General features: G+C 36.9%; 2 protein-coding genes across 2 annotated transcripts in view; both read right to left on the bottom strand.

Moving 5' to 3' along the window:
• LOC123865351 (protein ALP1-like) overlaps window positions 1-1875 on the bottom strand; it is an 8325-nt gene extending 6450 nt beyond the window's left edge. The window contains exon 1 of the mRNA XM_045906339.1: window positions 1575-1875. Within this exon, the coding sequence (XP_045762295.1) occupies window positions 1575-1690 (116 nt within the window). The 5' untranslated portion in view covers window positions 1691-1875. The remainder of the gene's footprint in view (window positions 1-1574) is intronic.
• Window positions 1876-3148: 1273 nt separating this feature from the next.
• The window catches only part of LOC123865341, a 72261-nt gene continuing 51736 nt past the window's right edge, over window positions 3149-23673 (bottom strand). Inside the window, exons 5-11 of the mRNA XM_045906314.1 lie at window positions 23401-23531; window positions 22909-23082; window positions 22315-22480; window positions 5668-5811; window positions 4011-4564; window positions 3800-3903; window positions 3149-3696 (exon numbers count right to left, since the gene is read on the bottom strand). Coding sequence (XP_045762270.1) covers window positions 3188-3696; window positions 3800-3903; window positions 4011-4564; window positions 5668-5811; window positions 22315-22480; window positions 22909-23082; window positions 23401-23531 — 1782 coding nt within the window. The 3' untranslated portion in view covers window positions 3149-3187. The remainder of the gene's footprint in view (window positions 3697-3799; window positions 3904-4010; window positions 4565-5667; window positions 5812-22314; window positions 22481-22908; window positions 23083-23400; window positions 23532-23673) is intronic.

Below are 23673 nucleotides of genomic sequence, written 5' to 3' on the forward strand. Positions count from 1 at the left end.
CTACTGGCGTGGTATGATGGAGGTTTTTAACCACTATTCTATAGCACCTGTTCTGTTTCTGAGTGAAAGTATGGCCAATGAGACTATTTTTTCGCATCAGTTCGATTACATTTTTATATATTTCAGTAGACTGAGTAGTGATCCTAAGTTGGTTTCTATTAATTACTTTGTAAGTATAGCTATCACTAGGTATGGCACTGTTTAATAACTCTGTTAGTTTTGATACATCTTCTATTCCATAAAGTATAATAGGTGGTGGCTTGATGATTTTTTTGGGATATTCATTCATTGGGTCATCAGTCAGATCTATAGGTAATCCACTGAAACGATTTGAGGTACTGACACCTTTCTTTGTGGGAACGTCTATATTGCTGTATGGTGGGCTATTTGAAGCTTTTTTTCTTTTAGGGTTTCGTTCAGTTGGTAGTCTTTGCCAGGAAGGAGGGAATTGTGCTTCATTATTATCACAGTCTTCAACTTTCTGTTCCACTGTCTTTGTAGGTGATATATTTGTTGGATGGCTGGCTGTGGAGATGTTCCCCATTGAAGAAGACCTAGGTCTTGTAATAAAAAGGCTCGGATGGAACGCCTGCTGTATAAGCTTTTTGGTAGTGCCAGTAGCATTCACTGACACAGGAGCCTGGTCGGCCGCTCCTGTGTAGTCTTCGGTAACCAACTTCTCACTCACAGGCCCGGGTACCCATGAGCGCCGGGGGCTAGCCGGATCGCAAGGCAAATCGCATTTCTCATTATTCGACATTTTCATAAAAAAGGGGGGTTGGGAGAAATAGTTATAACGCTTTCCCAAGGCGCTATACGCAGACTTTTGGGGGGGATTTGGTTCCTCCTGGCTCCTGCTAGCCGACGCGAGCAAGCCCGCGTTTGTCGGGTTAGTTTCCGCCGCCCGATGTTCGGCGTTGAAGTGTAGCTGTCTGTTTTGTGTAGCGTGCCTGTCTGAGTAGCTGGGGGGTGTTTGATGGTAGATGCAAGATAGTGCCTGTACAGTGTGTAGGACGGTAGAATAGGAGTAAAATAGGAGCTGGGACACAAGGTAAGGGATGATTGGGGTACGGCTGGTGGTTTTTGTTATATCTGATTCAGAGGGAATCAGACCAATAACAGGCAGCAACCACGGGAAGGAAACACACCAGCCTTACCTAGGGGATCTACATGACCAGCACTCTCCCCCCAGGCCCTCAGCCAGACCCAACACCGGACAGGTGTTGTGAATAGAGATGAGCCCAGACTACCTGACATAGTTATATTAGCCTACGCTCATCTCCGCCCAGTCCAGAAAAAATCAGCCACTTTTCAGCAATTTGTTTTTTTGCTAAATTTAAAAATTGGCTGAGACAGATTTTTTATCTATGCCTTAAATAAAAAGATATAATTTTTTAATGAAAGTGGCGCTAGTGCCGCGAGCAAAACCAGGTAGGTACGGCCTCTTAATTTGCACCTGTATTTTATATTTTATAAATTAGCTTCATCTGCCCGGTGAGCCTGTCCCGGTAGATGGAACTAATTATATTTTCTAAGTCCTTAAAAATAATTAACTATAAAAAAAATTTACTCACCTCAATGTCATTGCCAGACGTTCAACAGATGGTATGCTTTTTCTCATGGCCGTGTCTTTTTTTTGCAACTCACTATTCAGTTCATTTAACAAGTAGTCAAATGTATGCTTGTTCATTCTAAATTTTTTATAAAATTTCTTCTTGAACCTTCGAAGTTTAGGATAATCAGTACGAAATTGGCTTTGACTTTTGTTTTCCAATAAAGGATGTACCCAATAAATTCTATTTCGACGAATACGCTGATGTCGTCGTCTTCTTCTTATTAATAAAAGCCATAACAAGGATAGCAACAACAATCTTTCCTCCATGACTACGTTAAGTCAAGCCGTGTTTTCTCTACGAAAGCCGGAGTATAACTGTACATGACCACGCGGTTACCACATAGCAACGACAGCGACAACGCGCAGCCACATCACATTTTGTCGGTACCACAACGCAACTGCAAAATGCCGCTGCGACACTATTCACACGTAACCACAGCTTGACCACATTTTGTCGCTGCGACGTGGTGTGGTTGTGGTACATGTGAATACACACGAAGTGTGCAAGAAGCATGTGGACGGGTGTTTGCGTATGCTTGCCAAGTGCCAACGCTTGAAACGTTCCGATTGGCAGGGTTGGCAGGCACCAAGACATCTGTGTTTGAGGATGATTGCTGTATGTTGTTTGTCGCAAGCATAGACCTACGATTTTTCGCTTCGGTCGCAAGGGTCTGGCAGTAGTTAGTTACCATAATAATATATAATAAAGTCAATGATTCAACTTTACTAATACAAGTAGGGATGCTGGACCTGCGATTGCCGACCGGTTTTTGAAAAAACTTGATTTTTCCCCCATTTCAGCGCTGCCAATAGCAGCAGTGAGCGTCATGGAGTATAAATTGTCTCCAACCTAACTAGCTAAAAACTAAAAGAAGGAGGTGACTAGGTAATTAATAAAATATTGAAATTAGAAATTATATTTTTAATTAAAATTTATTATTCTTAAGGTTAAAATTAATACAATATTAATTCTTTTATGTCTTGAAGCAACTTATTATTAGGTAGCTATTTTTCTTGCAGGTTGGTAGGTAGGTACTTACTTACAAAAATATCTAAATGGTATTATTTATGATTAGGTGTTTTAAAAGTAGAGATCCCAAGCAAATAGAAAATTATAATAATGAAATATTATGCACATAAAATACTTAGAGTAAGTAGGTACTAAGTACCTAAAATATTAATTTTCATTATTAGTAAAATAGAACAATTTTATTACATGAATTTAAAATTAAAACTGACTATAAAACTAAGAGTTGGTAACGTTTAGGTTTATTGCAATGGCACTATGTTAAATTACCTTTAATAATAATATATTATTTTTATTTACTAAATTATGATAATATTATAGTCGATTAGAAAATACAAAATACAACAACATTTGAAGAAATTGATGAATTAATTATATTTTATGTGGATACATTTTCTATAATATCATTAATATCATAATTATTTAATAGAATGCAAGTAAATCGTTGTTTTTGTAGAACGCGCCTGTGTAATGAAGTAACATTAGCCCAATTTATTTTAAAAAAAAAAAAAAAAAAAACTCAATTTCTTTAGAAAACTTTCAAGTTATCGTACGCGGGTATTCTCTTGCTTTTTAGTCTTCGACAATTTGAACCAGCCTGCCTTTTTATCCTTCGGTATCGATATAGATCGTGAAACTCTTTCGCGATCATCCCTATTCAGTATTTCACTCGACTGGCTCTTCTTCTCAGTAGCACCTTTACGGGATATCGTGCTTTGGGATATATCGTTTTCTTTTCCCCTCTTCTGTCGGTATAGCGTAGTACTTGAACTTGTTAGTCTATTTTGACTGTTCGGCCGCCGATTTAGGGTTGTTTGGCTGTACGACTTCTTCTGTAGCGGTTTCTCTTCTCTTCTTACTTCTTTTTTAGTTTTTCGCGGTTTTTGTGCGTAGTGGACGTCATACTGTTCATTGGGGTGGCGCGGGGTCCACGGCGCGAAGAGGGAAAAGCTTTTGGTGGTGCTTCTGACCTGGATGTTGGAAGACATGACTGAGGAGACGTCGTCTTTAGACCGGTGGCGAGCTACGCGGCCCGGATCTGGGATGTCGCCAACTGGAATTGAATTTAATCGAAGTTAAATTAGGATATTCATGGGTGTACATTTTTGTGTAGCCGAATATTTTTTACCAAATAGTTCTAGATAACGCTGTTTTACCTGTGGTAGCGTGTAGGTAGACTACACTTCGCTGGGACTGGTGACTGGAGTCTCCCTCCGTGCTGCTCTCGCCGGAGTGGGCCACCGGTGTGCGGCGATGTGATCTTCAATAAAAATAAATTATTCAAAGCATCACGAAATAATTTAAGTGTCATTTAATGTTCTGTTGGCTTGAATTGTTTTGCAAAGATTTCATATTGTAAATACTCACTTCGAATCCCTGCTCAGCTCCGGTTTGCTACTTCTCAGTTCTGAAGAACTTCCTCTGTCGTCGCCCCTATGCCTCCTCATATCTACCTTACTCGCTTTGAGAGTCTTAGAGCTACTGTGACTCCTCGACCTGTCGTAAGGACTGATCGGTGGTTTGGAAATCATTTTCTTTCCGAATTGACTCTCGCTCTCCGAATTACTTTGGACCTCCGAAATATTTTTTAAGTTCCTCTTATAATACTCCTTCGTTTTTGGTGACTCGCTTTTATCTTTATGAAGGTTTGACAAAGAATAACTCTTGTTTGATAACTCGCTGTGATCCACTTCGTCGAGACCTGCACTGGAGTTGGAAATGGTCTTCCGCAGAGTTCCATGGCTCCTTATCGGGTGACTCTTCGTTTTAGTGATGGTCCGTTTTACGTTCGTGTCCGATTCAGGGTCGGTGTCGCCAAAGAAGCGAAGATTTTTCGCAGGAGAGTTTAATGGTTTAGCTGGTTTTGACCAGACACGACGGCTCGATTCGTCTTCTGTAGTAATCACGCTTTCTTTTTCGACCTGTAAAATATAATTATAGATTTCAGGAGAGTTACTACTTATTTATAGTCAGCTTATATGTATTACTTACTTATGTAGTGGTCATTTTGAAAATCAAATTAAGTGAGTACCTTCTATATTATGGTCAATTTTCAAGACAATTCAAAAGATCTACTAAAATATTTCTGTTCGGAGACCAGGACTCATCATCAGCACCATTATCAACCGATAGACGTCCACTGCTGGACATAGGTCTCTTGCACAGACTTCCACATGCTACAGTCTTGCCGCCTGAATCCAGCGGCTCTCTGCGACTCGTTTGATGTCGCCTGTCTACCTAGTGGAAGTCTGCGCTTTCCAGTATGAGGTCGCCATTCCAGCACCCTTAGAACCCCAACGGCTACCGGTTGTTATGGTTCGGTACCTCAAAAGGAAAAACGGAACCCTTACAGGATCACTTAGTTGTCACTGACGAACAGACAGACAGACAGACAACAAAGTGATCCTATAAGGGTTCCGTTTTTCCTATTGAGGAACGGAACCCTAAAAATTTAAATACATTATATCAAAATTGATATATTGCTACTATAACAACAAATAATAAAAAATTCAAAATGGCCGTTATGTAAATTAAAAAAAAAAATGACAGGAACTTTTAAAAACCTAGAAGAAGAAGATTACTCAATCTATCTATACTAATATTATAAAGAGGAAACCTTTGTATTTTTGTATGTTTGTATTGAATAGGCTCAAAAACTACTGGACCGATTTCAAAATTTCTTTTACCATTACTTAGAGAGATTCTTCCGAATCCGTATAGGCTATATTTTATCCCGGAAAATAGATAGGATTTTTCGTGGTAGTGAAAATTGTGGAGTAAGGTGTCGAAAAAACTGCCGTACGTTAACGATTCTCGCGAACGCTGCCTAAATGGTTAGAGATGTATGGTTGACTTCTATAGAAAAGTTGTAGAACTCAATAATGCCTACAAAAAAGTCCGCGATAGTATAAACCAAACATTTATATTTTAGCCATTATAACCACTTTTCCATAGAATAAAAGTAATTCACCCGTGCGAAGCCGGGGCGGGTCGCTAGTATAATATATTTTATAACATTTATTACCTTAGTGTTTTTCTCTCGCTTCTTGCCCAGCCTATCGATGGACTTGAACCAGTTGCCCGAGGACTGCGGGGCGGGCTCACGACGCGGCGGCGATGGCGTAGGGCTCGGAGTCGCTAATCTGCGCCTCTCGCGGTATTTCTGTGCCTGAAATTAAAGCATTAACTGCATAAACATGTAGATTTTTGCTTTAGCGTGATTGCTGCAATTTTATACTTTTGCTTGACGTTCAGACAGTACTTTTTTTTTAACAAGAATATTAGCCAGGCTAATATCATGACTAATGCTCCCCTTTCCCCTCCAATTAAGCGTAAAGCTTGTTTGGGTGCAACAATAGTGCAACGGGTGGGGTTTGAACCTTTCGGGATTCAGTCCGCTCCTCAACCGTTGAGCTATCGAGACTCGACAACGGAAACGTGAACCCAGCCCAGAGAGAAGAAAGAAAGTACTCGAGAAATAAGAAAAATGCCTTTTGCTGGCTCAAGCTGTTTGACGGACGCATCAAACTGCTTGAGCAAGCAAAACAAAACTACGTGCTTGCCAATTGCCATCAAGCCGCTGCTGTCGCGGAAGCCCTTTAGTTTCATTTCAATTGAGGAAGCGTGGCCTAGTTGGGACAACGCATGCCTATCAAATTATTGCGATTTCTAAGCAACGTTGACACAAGTCAGTAACTGGATAGGTGACCGACTTTGACCGACATAATAAAAAAAAACAAGAAAGTGGATTGCAGAAGTGCCCTACCTACCAAGCATCTGAAATAAAGATTTTAGATATTAGGAGTACCTAACCTATATCGTTATGTAAACTGGATGACAGTAGGTATCGTCTCACAGCGAAGTTCGTCGACACCAACTCTACTATATAACCATGTTCTAATGATAGAATCATAAATCACTTTGATGTTAGTTATGTGGCTTGTTACATATTAGTTCTTATTTTTTCTTTGCAATATTTTGAAACAGGTAGGTCCTAGACAATTACAGCGCACGAGAAGGACCGCGTTAATGATTTTAATATTTGCTTGTTTATGACCATTGAATAGATAATGATGGTCATGATCTTAAATAGGTACTTACCCAGAAACACAAGATACAATCTTGGAATTAGCAACTAGTTGCTAGTTGGCATTAGGTAATTGACAGTTTTAGTTTCTATAGCAATTTAACATTTCTAAACCTGTAACCTATTATGAATCGGCAGAATATGCTTTCCGAACTGGGTCGGTAGTTGTAGAAAACGAATGTCTCAAAAATTTAAAAACCCCCGACACAAAAACCTCTATAAGAAAACTAGAAAAGAGCTGATAACTTTCAAACGGCTGAACCGATTTTCGTCGATTATAGCTAAGAACACTCTCGATCAAGCTACCTTTCAAACAAATAAAAAGCTAAATTAAAATCGGTCCATTCGTTTAAGAGCTACGATGCCACAGACAGATACACACGACAAACTTATAACACCCCTCTTTTTGGGTCAAGTTCAGTTCAAGTGCGTGGGCACCTTTAGAGCGCTTCCCAGTCAGTTCCACCACCAAAAAACACCAACCAACACAAAAACCAGCCACTCTTAACAAAAAAACACTCCAAACAAGCACAGCACGCGCGCCAGCAAACGCCATCACAGACGAAGTCCAATACGAAATTAACAGCTTACGTTTATTCAGAAGCTACTTTGTCTTCTGTGTCTTGCGGCAAAGTAGCTCTATCAATATTAGTAAAAAATAACAAATATTTCAGTCTGTAATCGAACCGGAACATGGACTTTTCATTGATCGAGCTTAGCACGCAAGGCCATCGGGTCTGCCATATGGTACGTGACCTTACTGTAAATATATTTCAAAATGGACTTTATATTAAACGAAAATTATCATCAAATATTGGATAAGCAAACATAAGTAATCCATTTTTAATACCTAATAGTAATAAAAATGGATTATTCAACGAGTTATTTTATATTCTGGGAATGCAAATGAGGTATAGTTATACCTACCTACCTTATGAATAAAATTTCGACTATCGTAATAATAATTATATTTATTGTATTTTATTAGTACAATTTCATCGATTATGTACCTACTTACCCAAGTTTAAGTAAGTAGATACGCATTAGTTATACTTACTAGGATTGAGATAATTCAACAATCTTACACCCGTATTCACTACTATGAGGTCTCATAGTGCCCTCGAACGCACAGTGTCCGTTCCACCAATCAGATGATTGTATCACGTCAATTTACAATGATCTGATTGGTGGAACCTACACTATGCGTTCGAGCGCACTGTGAGACCTTAATAGTAACGTTTGTGAATACGGCCGTTAATCTGGTAAGTCGGTAGGTACATGCACGTAGCTTTTGACCCTCGTGTCCAACTATTTTGAAATTCATAAACAGAGAAAATAATATAAACAGAGAAAATCGAGGTCATTCATAAAGCAGTTTGCGAAGAGAAATGTAAATTAAAATAAGTTAAGACTTAAGTACCAATGAATTATTAAACGACATGGACACGTCTTTACCAAACGTGGAGGTTTATGTCTTTGCAAATGAACATATTATCAGAATATCTTGCAGTGACCAAGATTGCGATAAGTAGGTACAAACTGCTGTTGACTGACTCACGCTGTAAGCTGTGTGTGACCTGGATATGGTCACGTCAAAGCAGACAAATAGTTAGCTAGAGAAAGGAACTTCCTCTTCAAAGAGTACTTAGATATAAGTCTGTTTATAAAAATGTGATAAGGCTTATTTAACTATAGATTTCTTCTGCTCATGTATCATGATCAAACCAATTTTACCTACTTACAGAACCTGGCCATTAGGAGCCATTAATTTATCTTAAAAATTATAGAGAAATCATGCATTCTCAAACATTGAGAGGCAGTACAGGCCAGCTGATTCAACACCTGCGTCCAAAACACACTACGTCGCCCCTTCCTCCTTATCCTTTATAGAATTTTCACTTTCTAAACCAAGAGCAAATTAAAGAAATTTTATTCATGAGAAAAAGTTTTTGATCTGACCTTACATAATAGGTTTATTATACTTGTTTGTACTTACATAGGTATTTTTAGGGTTCCGTACCCCAAAAGATAAAACGGAACCCTTATTATCACTTTGTTGTCTGTCTATCTGTCTGTCTGTCCTGTCAAAAAAATACCCGAGTACGGAACTCTCGTTGCCCGAGTTCTACTCGCACTTGGACGGTTTTTTTATATTTAACTATTTTATTCTTCTGAACAATTTAATTTCGTTAAAGTGAGTTATAACTCACTCGCTTGCGGTTCGACTATGTTCCAGCGGTATGTGCGATTGCACCCTGGCACCACTTGGGCCGTCGCCGATGGATATTGTGGACGAGATTGCTGTTTACTGCGCCTGCGTGCGGAGCACGCTTTGCATAATATAAAATACTCTACCAATGGATCTGTGTAAATAGGTACATAAATAGATATACCTAATATCAGAAAAGGTACATAAGTAGATATACCTAATATCAGAAAATGATATGCAGCCGTACTGAATCGTTCATGCATAGTATTCTAGATCGTGTTACTGCGAATAAAATAGCAGGCGTTTGCAAGTAAAGAATAATGTCATTGCAGTACAAACGACAACGGGAATTGTGCCCACTAACCCATAAGCACAACTTATGTACACAGATTGAGATTAGAGAGCTTTCTAATTGGTATAGTACCTACCTAAGTTATGACAACAGCACGCTCGTTCTTATGATATTTGAACAGCTAATCGATCAAACGGTTATTTAAGAGGAGTCTCTCCGTCACTCGCTTCATACAAACGTAGTTCCAATTTCATTTGAATATTAAGCAACCAAAGTCCATGAAATTTTGCAGGCATATTCTAGAAACTAATATCTATGTCTGTGGTTTTCCAGATTTCTGTTAAAATATTAGGTTTCAAAGTTACGCGGTCTTAAAAATTTACATACAAATCTTTGAGCCCCTGTAATTTTAAAACTACATATTTTTAGAAAAATCTAAAACACCACAGACACAGATATTAGTTTCTAGAATATGTCTGCAAAAACTCATGGACTTTGGTTGCTTAATATTCAAATGAAATTGGAACTACGATTGTATGAAGCGAGTGACGGAGAGAGCCCTGTTAATGCCGGTTGTCATCTTGTTTTTGACATCATCTCTTTATTTAGGTAATGGTAAGTAGAAATAACGCAAAGAAATTGAAAATCTTGGCGCTGTACCTACTGTTATGTCGTCGTAATGAGAAACTAATAAGTAGATCTAAAGTAATATCCCACCAAAAACATTTCATGTAAAAATGTAGCCAAGACTCACAAGTTCATAATGTTTTCACTGTTAAAAAGTTATGAGATCTCTAGTAGAGCCAAGCCCCTAGCTGAGCTTAGATTTGTGCTGGCCATGGGACCTATCCCAAGTCCAAAGTAATATAGCTCTTAAATGTTCTTGACTGTATCAAATTTATAACAATAAATAACAAATCACTCTACTTACAAGCTCTGATTCTACAAACCCTACATCTTGGTAAAAAAAGGACGGCTTGGCCGTTTAATGTTCGTAAAACTATTACATGACATAACATATTTTAAGGCCTTAAGGAATACTTTGTTCGACAATTACTAATTTGTATTGTACTTCGTGATGGTCGCAGAAGCAATTCCAGGCTCTGTAGGGCTATTCTGTAAAGCCATTTTCGTAATTCGACAAGTGAATTCGCGATGAGTTTGATAATTTGCATTCTGTAAAACTCGATAGTACAGGTGGCGCCGCATTGACGAATGCGGCGGTGAGATAAACTACTTCGTTAGAATAAATGAGGAGTAATTTGACATAAGTGGTATTCTGTAACGCCATTCCTTGCTTCAATCGAGCTTCGATTGTCGAATTACGTCATCTCGAAGCTCGTATCCACTTGTCAAACATAAAGTTATGCGAGAGCTATCGAATTAGGAGTGAGTTGTTGCTTTTGGTGATTTTATATTAAACTAGAGAATGCCCGCGACTTCGTCCGCATGGATTTAGGTTTTTAAGGATCCCGTGGGAACTGTTTAATTTTCCGGGACAAAAAGTTGCCTATGTCAATTAAGTAGATAGACGCAAGCTACCTCGATACTAATATTAAACTAGAGAATGCCCGCGACTTCGTCCGCATGGATTTAGGTTTTTAAGGATCCCGTGGGAACTATTTAATTTCCCGGGACAAAAAGTTTCCTAGTCAATTAAGTAGAGACGCAAGCTACCTCGATACTAAATTTCATACAAATCGGTTAAGTGGATGGGTTGTTAGGAATCCCGTGGGAACTCTTTGATTTTCCGGGATAAAAAGTAGCCTATGTCCGTCCCAGGGATATAAGTTAACTCTGTACCGGAATTTCGTCAGAATCGGTTAAACTGTTGGGCCGTGAAAAGGTGGCAGACAGACAGACGGACAGACAGACACACTTTCGCATTTATAATATTAATATGGATATTTATTAAATATCATTTTTGGTTTAAAAATATTTATTTTCTCAATAATTTATTTTACTTTATACTATTAAAAATATACTTATAGAATTACTTAACTGAGATTGTATATAAATTAAATTTTTAGTACCTACTTAGAAGTATGCATGCAATAAATAATTCTAATTTTTCCTGTATTCTTATACCTACACTATAATATTATCTAAATAATTACATATTTACAATTTTACCTAATTTAATTTAAGATAATAGAGCCACGGCTGTAGGCTGTAGCCTAAGAGATACTAGTTGTCTTACATGAAATAAATAACATTTGATTTGATTTAAAAGTGAAAAGGGATGATAGATTTAAAACAATATTTTTTATGTATATGAAAAAGAACAATGATCCAAAAAACGATCCAACAAAGCTACTACTATTAATTATTTTTTCAAAGCTTCCGCCAGTAGCTGTAACCCATCCCCGATCGCCTGCGATGCCAACGAATTGCGGCGGTCCACCTTAATCCGCTGTTCTTCTACTGCCAAATCGCTCTGTCCTAACCGTATCCCTTTCGTACGTATAGTTGACAATCCTTTCAAACAGCAACGAATTGGGGCGGCCCACCTCAACCCGCTGTTCTCTCAATCTCTCTGTCATTCTAGAGAATTGAGACAGCTGTTGAGATGGAGGTGCCACTGTTAGTCGTCTTTGGCGACCTCGACGTTTGGGTGGCGCTATAACAAAAAATTTACTTAGATAACATTTAGTAGAATTTAATTCAATATTTTGATTCAAAAGTACTTGTAAAAGGTATATTTACAGACACTAACAATAATTTTATTATGGGATAGGTAATCTAAATTTATTGCATTGACTAGTTATCTTGTAAATTATAATTACTTGTAATCGGGGAAGGTGGCTGGGGGGTGGGGTGGGGGGGGGGTGCAGAGGGGGGGGGGGGGTGCAGAAGGAGTTTTTTTTTAGATATAATATATGTATTATATAAGTTTCTAGCTGATGCTCGCTACTTTGTACGGGCAGATTTATATGATAATAATGTTTCCTCAAATTAAAATTTTCAAAATATATTTAATGTACAGAAATTATCCAGTTACAGTTTTATTATAAGTATGGATAGGCATCTTGTATTGAAACAATCTCATACAAGTGTAAATTAAAAACTTATAACACCCCCGACAAGTGAAGGTTACAGTAATAATTAGAAAAAAGCTGATAACTTTCAAACGGCTGAACCGATTTTCTTGGATTATAGCTAAGAACACTCTCGATCAAGCCACCTTTCAAACAAAAAAAAAAAACTACATTAAAATCGGTTCATTAGTTTAGGAGCTACGATGCCACAGACAGATACACAGATACACAGATACACACGTCAAACTTATAACACCCCTCTTTTTTGGTCGGGGGTTAAAAATTAGATATTAACACAAATCAATAGCAAATTAGCCTTACCCTAGTAGAAATGACTGAATCTGACAGTGTGCTCGGAGTGCTTCTGTAAATGTGATGGTCCTAAAACAAATTCAAATAATGTGAATAACAAATCAAATGTAAATAAATGCATATTATAGTATTTGCCTTTTTTATTTGTCACTGACAGATGTTAAATACAACACTGTGGCTATTCTGTTGTACGTAGACGTTTTATATTAACAAATTGAAATTTAATGCTATCCTTTACCACAGAGAGCATTATGAGAGAGATAGCAATATAGGTAGTATATAGGTAGGTAGATAGGTCTAAACCTGTAATTTTAGGGATTGTGTACTTACAACAGAATTAGTCACACTATATAGGACTTTTTGTTTAGTATCACCCAATTGAGGTAAAGCTTTAGATCAAATGCTAGTGCTAATAACCTGGACCAACAGCTTAATGTAACTGAATCAGAGCACATTAAGCACAACCAAGTTTTTTAAACAAATTCCGATACTTTTTAGGTACATGTTAACAGGTACAAGTACATTGACTTACTTCTGTTTGAGGCAGAGTATCAATTTCCAGCAATTGGGATCCCAACAATGAGATAGATGCTTTGATCTCCAGGAGCTTGCTCCACTGCTTGGCTTGTGCTTGCAGTTGTCTGAAGTTGTTATAGTTGTCCAATAATTAAAGTATATTATACAGTTTAAAGCTCACCACATTAGAATCACCTACGTAATAAAATGGAACATACTTCAAATGGGTAATTTGTAAATGTCTATCACCAGTAGCGAAGCTTTCTCCGCCCATGAGAGTTAAGATTTTTTCTTCCAACTCATTTAGCTCCACCACCTTTGCCCCACCACCACTTATTTCTAGCACGATAACGAAGAGCGCTCTTCTTATCTGCCCAATACTAAAACAATTTTAATAAGCATATTATTAGGTAGGTATGCACTTAAAACTAATTAATTATGAGTTGCTACGTAAATAAATAAAATGAACAACCTTGATCCACTGTTTTGATGTTTTCACACATCCTCCCAGGCTGTTAAGTTGGAGTGCCAGTGCCTCCCAAGATCTTCTGGTTGCGTTCCTTGCACTACGCACTTTAGAGAAACCCTTAGGCTTGGGTTTCTCTGAAGGTACTCCAAAAGAGACTCAATTTGAGCCCGAGAAGGATGTGATGCTCTTTCACTGGTGCTGTATGTATTACGAAAGGTATTCTTGTTAGACACTCATGTTAAATTTCTATTTAATTTGTAACTAAACAGCATTACAATACTTACTTCATTTTTTATAAACTATATACTCAAAAACTTGCTCAAAAATCACTCAAAACTTAGAGTAAACAAATCACAATTTGAATTCGATCACTAATGTCACTTGGATTGTAAACAAACCTTTAACTTTTTAATTCGCAGCCGTTTTGCGGCAAAGGTCTATCGTCGTATATGTAATTTCGGTATTTTATACATTAAAAAATTAAATTTATTTTTTTATGTGTACATTTCTTAGTAACAAAACAATAAATCGTAGGTTTTATCAGAAATGTGTACGTATTTTTCAAACAGAAGGATTTAACTATTTTACCGATTTCTCTAATCATAGAGAACACATCCCTAGTCGTTCGAGTTCGCATTCCAAACTCACTTCACTTCGCATGTGTGTAGCAGATGTTTACAGAATACCAATCTGAGGTGAAGTGAGATTGCTTTCGAAGTGAGCTATCTCACTTGAGTGAGCTTCGATATCGAGATGGTATTTTAGTGAATAGCCTTGCAGATGTCATTTCAGATAAAAAATCCACGAACTGTAAACGGCCAAGCCGTACTTTTTTTACCAAGATATAGGGTTTGTAGAATCAGAGCTTGTAAGTAGAGTGATTTGTTATTTATTGTTATAAATTTGATACAGTCAAGAACATTTAAGAGCTATATTACTTTGGACTTGGGATAGGTCCCATGGCCAGCACAAATCTAAGCTCAGCTAGGGGCTTGGCTCTACTAGAGATCTCATAACTTTTTAACAGTGAAAACATTATGAACTTGTGAGTCTTGGCTACATTTTTACATGAAATGTTTTTGGTGGGATTTCATTTCTTTTTGGCAGGTGCCCTAGATTTTTTTGGATCTATTTTTTGTAGGTACATCATTTTCATGGCCCACTCCCTAATAAATCTGCCAAGGACATCTTATCCTGAAAATATCAGCATTCTAGCGACAGAATTTACAGATTTGCTTTTCTCATAAGAGGCGTAGAGAGGGGAAATATCCAAAGTCTTAATTTTCCTGTTGTTTGTATGCAATTTATAGTCTACATACCAAATTTCAGTCTTCTAGGACTTCGGGAAGTGCCCTAGAATTACAGACTAGAAGTTTGACTGTCAATAAATCTGAAACTATAAAAGCTAGGCAATTGATACTCAGTGCGTTTAATAAATCTGCCAAGGACATCTTATCCTGAAAATATCAGCATTCTAGCGACAGAATTTACAGATTTGCTTTTCTCATAAGAGGCGTAGAGGGGGGAAATTTCCAAAGTCTTAATTTTTCTGTAGTTTGTATGCAATTTATAGTCTACATACCAAATTTCAGTCTTCTAGGACTTCGGGAAGTGCCCTAGAATTACAGACTAGAAATTTGACTGTCAATAAATCTGAAACTATAAAAGCTAGGCAATTGATACTCAGTGCGTTTAATGAATCTGCCAAGGACATCTTATCCTGAAAATATCAGCATTCTAGCGACAGAATTTACAGACTTGCTTTTCTCATAAGAGGCGTAGAGGGGGGGAATTTCCAAAGTCTTAATTTTCCTGTAGTTTGTATACAATTTCTAGTCTACATATCAAATTTCAGTCTTCTAGGACTTCGGGAAGTGCCCTAGAATTACAGACTAGAAGTTTGACTGTCAATAAATCTGAAACTATAAAAGCTAGACAATTGATACTCAGTGCGTTTAATAAGTCTGCCAAGGACATCTTATCCTGAAAATATCAGCATTCTAGCGACAGAATTTACAGATTTGCTTTTCTCATAAGAGGCGTAGAGGGGGGGCATTTCCAAAGTCTTAATTTTCCTGTAGTTTGTATGCAATTTCTAGTCTACATACCAAATTTCAGTCTTCTAAGACTTCGGGAAGTACCTTAGAGGTTTTGAGTAGAGGTTTTGATGATCATCAGTGAGGGACGAAATCGGCGTATTTTAGGTATCAATAAATCTGTAACCATAAAAGCTAGATATTTGATATTTGGTATATTTGGTAAATTTGCTGAGGACACCTTATACTGAAAATTTCAGCTTTCTAGCGTCATCCAGACCGAAGTTATGACGGGTCGAAAATACGGCGAAACACTTCGAGAAAAAGGTACGTAGCGCCCCGGCCGCCGCGTTTGGCTCGTCTTGGCGGGGGCACTGCCGTGCCCCCTGATAAAGTACGTAGGCCTATTTCATATTTCAGAGGCTCTTTTTAGCTGCAGGTAAGTAAGAACACTATGAAAAGTGTACATCAAATAACAAGCAGACTACTTTTGTTATTGGATAAAGGTAAAGCTTGTGCTAGGAGTGGGTACGACAGTAGTGCAACGGCTGGGGTTTGAACCGCCGACCTTACGGAATTCAGTCCACTTCTATAACCGTTGAGCTATTGAGGCTTGATTTGTTGAGACAGTTCTCGTGGTGCTGAGTCAGTTATGAAAAGTATCTACCTACTTACTTACCTACATTTTCTAACATTTTCTAAGCGAATCCAACTTTTTTTCAAGTTCGTAAAACTTCAAAATAAACCACGAGCAATTTCGAACACAAAACTGCACACTATGTACAAAAGATTTACTTACTATCCAGTTAGTTAAAATAAGGCTGAAGAACGTTTTGACGTTCGAAATCGTCTCTCAAGTAAAAAAGTCGACATAACTGATGATGTGTAAACTATAGGAGTTGATATACTGCGAATCATTTCGGCATTGCATTTTGACCCTTGTAGTAAGATTTTTAAGAGCCAATAATTTGAAAAGGCCAAATCGCAGTTCAACAGCCTGGGAGGTCAATGTCGTCGGCGACATCGACTACGTGACGTCATCTGTTAACACGTTTTTTAATGATTTCATCTCAGACAAAGAGATAATTGGCTATAAGTGAATAATATGATCACATAAATCGAGAGTAAGGATAAAAGGTCTCGATATAATAAGACTATTTGGGCCCGATAGCTAGTAAAGCCTGATTTTGGAATAGGTAAATCTATTAGGCACTTACTTTACCTATTTATTTTAACAAAATGTAAAAAGGATGTAAGATATAAAAAATTACTTAAATTTAAAAAAAAAATTATCATGTGCCTAAGTTAAGGTAGGTATATCCACTTCGTGATGAACTACGAAAAACATTGCAATCCTGTAGGTACCTAAGTCTAATTTCCTGATGTTTCTAACATAAGTATATACCTATACTAATTTCTATATCTGTTACTTACACTATTATTAGTCTTATTTAGTATCTCTATTACCTATATACAGCGATAAACATTACTCGACTAGGTACATACCACATAACTGGTGTAAGTTATTGGCAAATTGGTAATAAATGATAACATTGTTTTAGGCTGCACCCAGGCCCACCGTCCCTATCGGTCATTGCATTATCGCTTACAGTCATTGATCGATGTTGTAAATGACACTAGAATTATAATTTGGTACAATTGTGCACAATATTTAATAACATGAGGAAAGCTGAAAGCTGAAATCTTTGCGGGTGCGGGATACCTATTTGACGCGGCACGCATTCAATTAAGTCACGGCTATTTTGATAGGCGATAGACAAGTAGGTTCTTAAATGGAATGAATTCATTCTCGTCTAATCTTCTTTTTATTTATTATCTACTTATTTTTTTATTTTTTATTATCTACTCTGTATATATTTTATTAAATATTTATATTTTGTTATCTAGTCTGATGGACATGGGCCAACTTTGAAAGTAAGCAGTTTTAATAAACCCATTCCCCTAAATATCGGTTTCTATACGCGGCATCGCGCCGTATCGAAATGCTTCATCGCTTGCCGGTACGTCTTTGCCGGTAGGGTGGTAATTAGCCACGGCCAAAGCTTGCCACCAGATCAGATACAAATTAGAAATTATAAATACCATCGCTGTAAATACACAACCACTGCAACAGGGGAGGTCGTCAAAAAAATCATAAATGGCAAATTATCATATCTTTGCAAATTATACTATGCGACATCGAGTCTGTGTGGACAATATAATATGTTTAGCCAACATAGATATTAATACTTGGGTCTCGAGGAATCAAGCAGCATAAACTTTGGTCGGCTCTTTGGTTCCCCACGGGCTCTTATGCTCTATCTTTGATTGTTATTTTTTTGGTGTTAGGGTTGAATAAAGGATATTTATTCTTTTATTCATTACGTGACTCTATAATTATGTTATTCATGTATTACGTAAGAACAGGAACTTAGGTATTTCTTTAGGGTAGGTAAGTACTAAATATCTTCAGTCGAGTTTAGATTTTAGAGGTAGAACTAACGATTGTAGAGCTTATATTATATATTAATTTATAAAGGAATTCGAACAATATAATATTGATTAATATTATATTAAGAAATTACATTATTATTGAGAGTAAATATTTTGAAAGCCTATTGAATAATTTGCACCACTGTCCTGCGCGTGAGTAGAAAACACGTACGCTCTCGTGAACTTTGCATGACACAAGCGTTGCCTGAAATAGCCATGACGTTGATAAATTCATTACACGAACCATTGTTTATCATAGAATGACAAATATAGCAATAAATAATAAACAGTACACATACATAGTTCAGAACAATTATTTATAAAATAACTAGCTGACGTCCGCGACTTCGTCGGCGTGGATTTAGGTTTTTCTGAGATAAAAAGTAGCCTAAGTGTTAATCCAGGGTATAATCTATCTCCATTCCAAATTTCAGCATAATCCGTTCACTAGTTTTTGTGTGAAAGAGTAACAAACATACACACATAGTACAGTGATCCTACATAAACTCTCGCCCTTATAATATTAGTGTGAAGTGTGATAGGCATAGTTTCTAGTTTTTGGCCGCGAATCCTTTCTCGAGGATTAAATTCTGGGGAACCTATTTGTTTTTCCGGGGTTAAAATATCTTGTAAATTCAAGTACTGGAATAAATTTTTAATTTATTATTATTATTGAGACGTCAAGTTGTAACAAACCACCAAGCAACACGAGAAATACATACTTTAGCTTAAGGTAATGTTAATTTTAAAATAATTATAAAAATAATTTGACGAAAACCATCTACTTAATATTTTTATATCGTCTAAATATGACTATTATGTCCAATCAACAATCAAATTAAATGTGCATTTAAGATATAACGAGATTTCTCACGAAGATTTCATGATAGGACTGACTGGCTTTAGACTGAGTCGGTAGTTTAGTTCAAGATAAGCATCTGAATTAATGTAAATTCAACGATGGTGTTTAAATACTAACAGGAATTAATGCGGAAGTGTGTCTATCTGTTTGTAACCTTTTCACGGCCTATCCGCTTAACCGATTTTTACAAAATTGATGCAGAGATTAGCTTTTATAATTACTGTAATTAGTAGTTTAAGTATGTAGTTTGTTCATATTGTGTCAACCTAGTTCTATTGTTAAGCTGTGGATAGTGCAGTGGATTATTTGCCAATTTTGTTTAATAGATTTAAGTTAGAGTTTGAATACATAATATGTAATTATTTACTGTACCAAATAAATAAAAATGAAATTAAAACATGAAAATAATGTTTGATGAGTATGGGACCAAAAAAATGTTTGAAAAACTTCGTACGGTCAATAACACTGAACAAAAGCCCGTGGACGTGTGCGCCGTGTGAGGAGTGAATAACATTTTTGGGGCCATGATGTCATTTCACTAAGCCACATTAAAATGAACTTAGTTTATTGGAAAATACAATTTATCGATTTCATATTAGCTTCGTTTTGCCGACGAGAATGAAAAACGCGGGACGCGTTCTTCATTCTCTAAACACTTTTTGTCTGAGTCCAGGCAAAGGCTTGGATAACTTTTCAAATTAACTTAAAAACAGGTGCGAGCTGTTATTATTTTTCTAAACGAAAAAGGAACTACACTCAGGGTTCTGAGCGTAAGTTTTAATTCAAAAAAAAAGTGACACCGGCGTAACGTAAAACTATCAAAATTAAAATGACAGAATTACGGATACCTAACTAAACTTGAAAAGTTATTCAGTAGCCTCTGTTTTCTTCCTTTATATTAAAGGTGGCAGTTTTCTTAAAACTACTATCGTACTACGCACTCGTGATATTAACACCAATCAGACAAAATCCAAGTGGTTATGAAAGGTTTTTAGCACCGTGACATTTATTATACTATACCTGTCACTTCAAGTGCTATAAAGTTTGGAAATATACAATATTGAGTCGATTCCACCCATTTAACGCAATAACTTTAGATAATATTGATACCTATAGGTATTTTTTGACGAGGGGGAAATCTTCTTAAGATACCCGCTCGGGTTATGTGGGACTTCTACGCCGTAAAACCTCTTCGGTGACTCGTGCTCTTTAGCACTATTTAGAAGTTCCGGGAACCCACGCGGATGCAGTTGATCACCAGGCTAGTAGTAAATATTATTCAAACAGACAGATAGACAGCAGAGTGGCATTAATAGGGCTCCGGTTTTACCCTTTACGGAATCCTAAAAAGAAAAGTCCTGATTTACTGACCCAGCTCAAACCAGACTTAGAAAGCTGAAATTTTGCACAGAGGTTCCCTTTATAAGGTAGATAAGGATTAAGGCTGGATTTGTCTCAATTCACCCAGCATGTAACGAGGATTTAGGTATATTCCGAGGACGGTCGCTACTCACTAATAGACAATAGTATTAGATATAGGACTTTTAGGAGTGAACTGTGAAGGACATAATAATAACTTAACTATTATTAAGTATTTGACAGAGGGGATTTTAAAGGAATTTTTAAAAACTTAAATATTATTCGTCTCAGGCGAAAAGTACCTAAATGTTTGTGTGAATATTGAAGTGACCACTTCATAGTTTAGCAACGTGTCGTATGTGTCTATTAAGACTTTTGTAATACTTATTTCTCCATGATCTATGTGGACACCGGACAGCCTCCCTACCTCACTATGCAATAGTTTACTTCAAAAGCGAAAAAAATGGGAATGAGGAGTTGCGCGACCAAATTCCTCTCTAATACGGCATAAACGCAGGCAGAGATCGGGAGTGGTCCCTTTGCTGCGTAACTTTCACTTCTATGCCTCATATGTTGAAAGGTATAAGCGGCAAGCGATTTAATATAAAAAATCCTATAAGCTGTAAGTACCATATTGACATTTTTCAGCCACAAATAGCATTTTTAACCCCCGACCCACAAAGAGGAGTGTTATAAGTTTGATGTGTGTATCTGTATATCTATCTGTGGCATTGTAGCTCCTAAAGTAATGAACCGATTTTAATTTAGTTTTTTTGTTTGAAAGGTGGCTTGATCGAGAGTGTTCTTAGCTATAAGTCAAGAAAATCAGTTCAGCCGTTTGAAAGTTATCAGCTCTTTTCTAGTTACTGTAACCTTCACTTGTCGGGGTGTTATAAATTTTTAATTTACACTTGTTAAATACTTAATGGTTGGTTCCTGTATTGTTCAGTAGACGTATGATTACTGTTTCTTAAGTAGTAGTAGTAGTCAGTGTAGTCAATATAGTAGTTCTTTGGCAAAACGTACAATTATTATTATTGTCCAATGTAAAGTGTATAAACGGAACTTAAACTTTACCTACAAGGTTTGTTAAACGGAAGTTTAACAAAGTATTAACTTTTTGAAATCTGAATGCCTGAAACGGAAAACACGATAGTAGGCTTCAAAAATTTACGTAAGTATTCAAAATATGACACACGAAAACATACAAACCGATACAGACAGATATTCCAATGAAAATTGTAGTTGTATCGTTTTAGAAAAATAGTAAATGTAACGTGATCACGATATTTAAGTTTACCGTCTGACCAAAAAGCCACAAGGTAAGTAAGTAAGGCAGAGACAGAAAAATCGGCGGAAAAAAGCGATGAGTCAGACTCTGAGAATAACTGACCTTTACGACAATCGGATAGGTCAACTTGTTCTGATATAGTATCTCGTTATGCTACAAGCGAAAACTTGAAACAAGGTAGATATAAGTACTCGTATTGCTTCTTATGACCAATATTTAACACAAATCCCTATTTACATACTAATATTACAAATAAGAAAGTGTGTCTGTCTGTCTACTAGCTTTTTACGGCTCATCCGTTTAACCAATTTTGGCGTTTGGAACAGAGATACCTTGATGCCTGGCGACGGAAGATTGTACTTTTTGTCCTAGAAAATCAAAGAGTTCCAATGGAATTTTAAAAATCCTAAATCCATCGGAGGTAGTCATATCACCTAGAATAGTATAACATTTTGCTTTGGCCGTGGAACATGACATTAGTTCACTCTGACGTGATTGATTGAACTTTTGTTTTTATGTTTTTCTTAAAGATTAGGTACCTACTAGCGTTCTTCCTACTTCGATAGCGAGGATAAGTTTTTCTTTGATAACTTTTTGACCTTCAGAGGTAAAAAGTATCCAATGCCTATCTCCAAGACGCAAGAAAAGTAACTCTAAATTGATTTGTCAAACTTTCTTTTGGAAGAATTTAGAATAAAGAGTACTTACCAAAGCTGGAGAATCTAAGGGTCCAGCAGTATTGGACCTGGTTCTTCGTCGGTCGCTTTCGTGATCCGACGGGCGATGATCGCTGTCTCTATCTGAAGAGTTGTAACGTCTCTTTTCTTCGCGGTGATCTTTGTATCGCCTATCTTTTTTTGACGTTCTTTCAAATCTGTGAAATGGTTATAGATCTGTGATTTTGAAAATATTTTGGATATGGAATGGATAAAATTTACATCCTAACCTAAAGTACAATAAATTAGTCCACTACACCAACAGCAAGACGCGCGTGACCGCGTGACCTTTTCATGCTGTACTGATTTTTCCACTATGTAGATAAAGTTTAAAATTATTTTACGCCGAAAGTGCTCGCCGCGCCGCTGCCGTTTCGGTGTGAATCGGCCCTTAGTCATCAGTGGAATGATATAGGCATTAAAATTAGTAATGCCAATTTTATGAAATGATTTCATAAGTAAGCTAAATAAAACTGGATTTGATACAATACCACCTAGGCTGGCAAATAATATTCCAACATTATAATATGAACTATGAATACTTCTGATGCTATACCTAACCAAAGTAAGGTTCAATTAAACATACCTTCCCTCAAAGTCAGGATCTCTGTATTTGTCTTCTCTCCTCTTTTCTGTGCTCTCACGGGGGTCTGAGCTCCTGTATCTGTCGAGATCTTCTCTTGATCGTCTGTACTTCTTTTCTTCTTTAGGATCATCTCGTCTTCTCACATCCAGGTCACTTGGCTCTGGGTCTGTGTACCTAGCGATTACAAAAATTGTACATGTACCAGGCGATACAAATTAGGCCTTTTATGATAAGAATCTGGGGGTGACCGAATCTCATTCGTTTTTCAACTTCTTCCCAATATAACTCAGTGATAAACCAAATCCAGAGAAACTTGGGTTGAAAAGTAAGTCATAAGCTATATTCAAATCGTTAGAGCCTTTACCGAGGAGTCAAAAAAAAAAAGAATTGCTCCTTTGAACTAAAATTCAAGTTCTTACTGTTTTTAGTTGATACATCTTGATCTAGTTTTGTTATTGACCTTTATAAATAAACGTTTGATAGAGTGGTTACCTCCTATATTCAGGATCGTCTTTGGCAAGATGTTCAGGGCTCTTGAGCACCCGAGTGCGAGTTTTTGGCTGGACTACTTCTTTCTCTTTCTTGCTCTTCTTTGAAGAGTCGCGAGAGAACAGCTGTTTCATCTGTTAAAATAAAAGTAAAAATGATTACAGAAACAATACATTTTATTCATAAAATATGTTAGGTACATGAAAATATTACCAGGTATCTTAAATTTAAAAAATACACTCTGGTAAATATAAAAAAAATAGTAAATGTTTTTAT

Source organism: Maniola jurtina, chromosome 5, assembly GCF_905333055.1.
Source record: "Maniola jurtina chromosome 5, ilManJurt1.1, whole genome shotgun sequence".
Taxonomy (NCBI): domain Eukaryota; kingdom Metazoa; phylum Arthropoda; class Insecta; order Lepidoptera; family Nymphalidae; genus Maniola; species Maniola jurtina.